This window comes from Pseudophryne corroboree, chromosome 2 (genome assembly GCF_028390025.1).
Source record: "Pseudophryne corroboree isolate aPseCor3 chromosome 2, aPseCor3.hap2, whole genome shotgun sequence".
NCBI lineage: Eukaryota > Metazoa > Chordata > Amphibia > Anura > Myobatrachidae > Pseudophryne > Pseudophryne corroboree.
This window is the reverse complement of record NC_086445.1, coordinates 588,817,891-588,823,890: the sequence shown is the minus strand read 5'-3', so window position 1 is coordinate 588,823,890 and position 6,000 is coordinate 588,817,891. Positions and strand designations below refer to the sequence as shown.

Genomic DNA, 6,000 nt, shown 5'->3' with positions numbered 1-6,000 from the left:
GCAATCATGCTGAAATTGCGTTGAAATTGGTGTCGCGGTTAGCATGCTGGACGGACCCCAGCATGCATGCAAAAGATTGGAAATTCTGTGAAGAAACAGAATTTGCAATCCTAACTGAATAGGGTCCTAAGTGAGGCTATAATACATCTACCCCAGAGTTTTGTCACCACAGCATTAGGTCATGCTAAATACATCAAATACACACCATCTTTTTCGAGTGATGAATGTAATGAGACGTGGAGTGAAAGCGCTTCCTTGAGTCGGTGTACTTTTAATTTTAAGCTTAGGTACCCAAAACATTACACACATTTACTTGTATGCTTCTTTAAAAAAATAAAGATACAATTCAATTTAAACTGTAGAAATAAAGCGGCCATGAAAAACCAACTTTCACCCAACAAATCTAATACAACTGTACCAGAGGCCATTCTCATCATGTGCTTTTGTGTAACTCACAAAAAAAAATAAAAAAAAGGACATCACGTTATTAACAGGCAATTCTAGAATAAGCCCGTTGCAGTGATAATGTGATATTACAAGAAGTGTATCCCATTCTAAAGAAGTGCACGGAATTACTAGTCTTTCAAATGTCTGTGTGCCTGCAAGACCAAAGCCGCTATAGAAAAGAGGTTGCAGTACACACAGTGTTTATATAAGCAGCCAATACTGCAGCCAGATTAGGTTCTTTCAAATTTTTTTCTTAAACTTCTCTTCTTAATCACCATCTGTTGATTTATAATGGTCTTCATCCACTGTGGAATAGATGTGACCTTCATTGCTGAGAAAATCCAAAGCTTGCCTATGGGTGGGGGAAAAAAAAAGTAAAAAAAAAAAAGTCAATGACACGAAGATATGTTCTATTAACAGCAGTAACTTAGTACAGAAAATACACACTTAATGAGAACATTACTGCATTTCCAAAGTCAGGCGGGAATTTTCGGTGTGGCTCACAGATTTTTTTTTCTCTCTTTGGATCAACACAATTTGCTATTAAAATAAGGTTTAACTTAACTTATATTTACTACCCAGAAATCTCAAGTTGATTTTTCTTCTTCTACTAGTGTTGCAGTTTTACTCCGAATGTATACATTTTTTAGCAGTCAAAAATAAGATTTTACTTACCGATAAATCTATTTCTCGGAGTCCGTAGTGGATGCTGGGGTTCCTGAAAGGACCATGGGGAATAGCGGCTCCGCAGGAGACAGGGCACAAAAAGTAAAGCTTTTCCAGATCAGGTGGTGTGCACTGGCTCCTCCCCCTATGACCCTCCTCCAGACTCCAGTTAGGTACTGTGCCCGGACGAGCGTACACAATAAGGGAGGATTTTGAATCCCGGGTAAGACTCATACCAGCCACACCAATCACACCGTACAACTTGTGATCTAAACCCAGTTAACAGTATGATAACAGCGGAGCCTCTGAAAGATGGCTTCCTTCAACAATAACCCGAATTAGTTAACAATAACTATGTACAATTATTGCAGATAATCCGCACTTGGGATGGGCGCCCAGCATCCACTACGGACTCCGAGAAATAGATTTATCGGTAAGTAAAATCTTATTTTCTCTATCGTCCTAGTGGATGCTGGGGTTCCTGAAAGGACAATGGGGATTATACCAAAGCTCCCAAACGGGCGGGAGAGTGCGGATGACTCTGCAGCACCGAATGAGAGAACTCCAGGTCCTCCTTAGCCAGAGTATCAAATTTGTAAAATTTTACAAACGTGTTCTCCCCTGACCACGTAGCTGCTCGGCAAAGTTGTAATGCCGAGACCCCTCGGGCAGCCGCCCAAGATGAGCCCACCTTCCTTGTGGAGTGGGCCTTTACAGATTTAGGCTGTGGCAGGCCTGCCACAGAATGTGCAAGTTGGATTGTGCTACAGATCCAACGAGCAATCGTCTGCTTAGACGCAGGAGCACCCATCTTGTTGGGTGCATACAATATAAACAACGAGTCAGATTTTCTGACTCCAGCTGTCCTTGCAATATATATTTTTAATGCTCTGACAACGTCCAGTAACTTGGAGTCCTCCAAGTCACTTGTAGCCGCAGGCACTACAATAGGCTGGTTCAGATGAAATGCTGACACCACCTTAGGGAGAAAATGCGGACGAGTCCGCAGTTCTGCCCTGTCCGAATGGAAAATCAGATATGGGCTTTTGTAAGATAAAGCTGCCAGTTCTGACACTCTCCTGGCCGAAGCCAGGGCTAGTAGCATGGTCACTTTCCATGTGAGATTTCAAATCCACCTTCTTTAGTGGTTCAAACCAATGAGATTTTAGAAAGTCCAAAACCACATTGAGATCCCACGGTGCCACTGGAGGCACCACAGGAGGCTGTATATGTAGCACTCCCTTAACAAAGGTCTGGACTTCAGGGACTGAAGCCAATTCTTTTTGAAAGAAAATCGACAGGGCCGAAATTTGAACCTTAATAGATCCCAATTTGAGACCCATAGACAATCCTGATTGCAGGAAATGTAGGAATCGACCCAGTTGAAATTCCTCCGTCGGAGCACTCCGATCTTCGCACCACGCAACATATTTTCGCCAAATTCGGTGATAATGTTGCACGGTTACTTCCTTCCTTGCTTTAATCAAAGTAGGAATGACTTCTTCCGGCATGCCTTTTTCCTTTAGGATCCGGCGTTCAACCGCCATGCCGTCAAACGCAGCCGCGGTAAGTCTTGAAACAGACAGGGACCCTGCTGAAGCAAGTCCCTCCTTAGAGGTAGAGGCCACGGATCTTCCGTGATCATCTCTTGAAGTTCCGGGTATCAAGTCCTTCTTGGCCAATCCGGAACCACTAGTATCGTCCTTACGCCTCTTTGCCGTATAATTCTCAATACTTTTGGTATGAGAGGCAGAGGAGGAAACACATACACCGACTGGTACACCCAAGGCGTTACCAGCGCGTCCACAGCTATTGCCTGCGGATCTCTTGACCTGGCGCAATACCTGTCCAGTTTTTTGTTGAGGCGAGACGCCATCATGTCCACCATTGGTCTTTCCCAACGGGTTACCAGCAAGTGGAAGACTTCTGGATGAAGTCCCCACTCTCCCGGGTGAAGATCGTGTCTGCTGAGGAAGTCTGCTTCCCAGTTGTCCACTCCCGGGATGAACACTGCTGACAGTGCTATCACATGATTCTCTGCCCAGCGAAGAATCCTTGCAGCTTCTGCCATTGCACTCCTGCTTCTTGTGCCGCCCTGTCTGTTCACATGGGCGACTGCCGTGATGTTGTCCGACTGGATCAACACCGGTTTTCCCTGAAGCAGAGGTTCTGCCTGGCTTAGAGCATTGTATATTGCTCTTAGTTCCAGAATGTTTATGTGAAGAGACGTTTCCAGGCTCGTCCATACTCCCTGGAAGTTTCTTCCTTGTGTGACTGCTCCCCAGCCTCTCAGGCTGGCGTCCGTGGTCACCAGGATCCAATCCTGTATGCCGAATCTGCGGCCCTCCAATAGATGAGCACTCTGCAACCACCACAGAAGAGACACCCTTGTCCTTGGAGACAGGGTTATCCGCAGGTGCATCTGAAGATGCGACCCTGACCATTTGTCCAACAGATCCCTTTGGAAAATTCTTGCGTGGAATCTGCCGAATGGAATTGCTTCGTAAGAAGCCACCATTTTTCCCAGGACTCTTGTGCATTGATGTACAGACACCTTTCCTGGTTTTAGGAGGTTCCTGACAAGCTCGGATAACTCCTTGGCTTTTTCCTCCGGGAGAAAAACCTTTTTCTGAACCGTGTCCAGAATCATCCCTAGGAACAGCAGACGAGTTGTCGGCATTAACTGGGATTTTGGAATATTCAGAATCCACCCGTGCTGTTTTAGCACTTCTTGCGACAGTGCTAATCCCATCTCTAGCTGTTCTCTGGACCTTGCCCTTATTAGGAGATCGTCCAAGTATGGGATAATTAATATGCCTTTTCTTCGAAGAAGAATCATCATCTCGGCCATTACCTTTGTAAAGACCCGAGGTGCCGTGGACAATCCGAACGGCAGCGTCTGAAACTGATAGTGACAGTTTTGTACAACGAACCTGAGGTACCCCTGGTGTGAGGGGTAAATTGGAACGTGGAGATACGCATCCTTGATGTCCAAGGATACCATAAAGTCCCCCTCTTCCAGGTTCGCTATCACTGCTCTGAGTGACTCCATCTTGAACTTGAACTTCTTTATGTACAGGTTCAAGGACTTCAGATTTAGAATAGGCCTTACCGAGCCATCCGGCTTCGGTACCACAAAAAGAGTGGAATAATACCCCTTCCCTTGTTGTAGAAGAGGTACCTTGACCATCACCTGCTGAGAGTACAGCTTGTGAATGGCTTCCAAAACCGTCTCCCTTTCGGAGGGGGACGTTGGTAAAGCAGACTTCAGGAAACGGCGAGGTGGATCTGTCTCTAATTCCAACCTGTACCCCTGAGATATCTGCAGGATCCAGGGATCTACCTGCGAGTGAGCCCACTGCGCGCTGTAATTTTTGAGACGACCACCCACCGTCCCCGAGTCCGCTTGAGAAGCCCCAGCGTCATGCTGAGGCTTTTGTAGAAGCCGGGGAAGGCTTCTGTTCCTGGGAAGGAGCTGCCTGTTGCTGTCTCTTCCCTCGACCTCTGCCTCGTGGCAGATATGAATAGCCCTTTGCTCTCTTATTTTTAAAGGAACGAAAGGGCTGCGGTTGAAAAGTCGGTGCCTTTTTCTGTTGGGGAGTGACTTGAGGTAGAAAGGTGGATTTCCCGGCTGTAGCCGTGGCCACCAAATCTGATAGACCGACTCCAAATAACTCCTCCCCTTTATACGGCAAAACTTCCATATGTCGGGGGCGTGGCCTGGACGCTGTGTAGAGAGGTCCTGTTCCTGCTGAGCTCCTGCTTAAGCCTGCACAAAACCTTTATTTGTACAGGTGTATCTCCCCCTAAACACTCTGAAAATAACACACTGGGGCTGCGGATCATACCCTGCACAAGGGGACCTAATCTAGAGGCCGCTGAGCTACTCTCCTACCCGCGGCCTACTTCACAGCCAAGATCCGGGGCCTCAAGTTTGGAGCTTACCCGTATTTGGGCTCCAGCCCCGCGTGAAGACCCGGAAGCTCCATAGAGGGACGGCTCTCTCCCCCTATCCCGCGACTCCTGTGACCTGGGCTCCGGCCGGGCTCGCGACGGGACCGCTGCTGAGCCTTGCAGCCGACGAGGGACTCTCCGCGTACCAGCCGGGCGCGCGCCTGACCACTGCCGTCGGCCATCTTGCGGACCGGAGGTAGGGAGACCGCAGCGCTCCCCGCTCCCATCACTTTCACCCAGCTTGCCTCCCGTCTTGCATCCTGCCCGTCAGGCTGGTCCTACCCTTGGGTACCGGTGCACGGGGGGTGTGACGCGCTGTGCGGGGATCCGCCGCGTGATCACCCTCATCTGACTCCGTCCCCCTCCTTCTGAGTACCGCTGATCTCCTCTGCTACACAGCCACACCGAGACCTCCACACCCGGCGTCCCGGAGAGGCCCTCGGGCAACTGTCAGCGGCAACAACCCAGTGGACGGTAGGTCCGCGAACGCCACCCACAAACGGTGCTCATTTCTCCAGCTGCCCACCCCTCCCCCCCCAAGCACAACTGGCTGAGAGGTCTCCCATACAGCACCACAATTACCCCCCTTATCTCAATATTGGAGGGGCTGAAAGTCATATCCCCCGTAGTCTGCACCTATTCCAGTTAGGGGCAGGAGGAGGCGATTTAGCTCTTGCAGGCGACGATCACCAAGCCCCGCATCCTCCCCGCGACTCACCCCAGTCCCCAAGTGAACGGAGCCTAAAGCACACCCTATACCCCTGCCGCATCACCCTCGGGACGGACCGAGATCCCATCCTACCTTGGACTGGCAGCCAAGTTTAGCATCTCTCCCAGCTTTGATCTGTTCCTGCAATCACACCCTCCACCACAATGTTCATAGTGACCTCCACAATGTGATCGCTCTTTAACCTGTCTGCCGCCACTCATGCC

The 6,000-nt window shown here is 49.1% G+C and overlaps 1 protein-coding gene across 6 annotated transcripts in view; it reads right to left on the bottom strand.

Moving 5' to 3' along the window:
- Nucleotides 1-251: 251 nt before the first annotated feature.
- Nucleotides 252-6,000, bottom strand: part of RPA2 (replication protein A2) — a 158,785-nt gene continuing 153,036 nt past the window's right edge. For all 6 annotated transcript variants that reach the window (XM_063954559.1, XM_063954562.1, XM_063954563.1 and 3 more), the window contains one exon: nt 252-799. In XM_063954559.1, the coding sequence (XP_063810629.1) occupies nt 715-799 (85 nt within the window). In that variant the 3' untranslated portion in view covers nt 252-714. The remainder of the gene's footprint in view (nt 800-6,000) is intronic.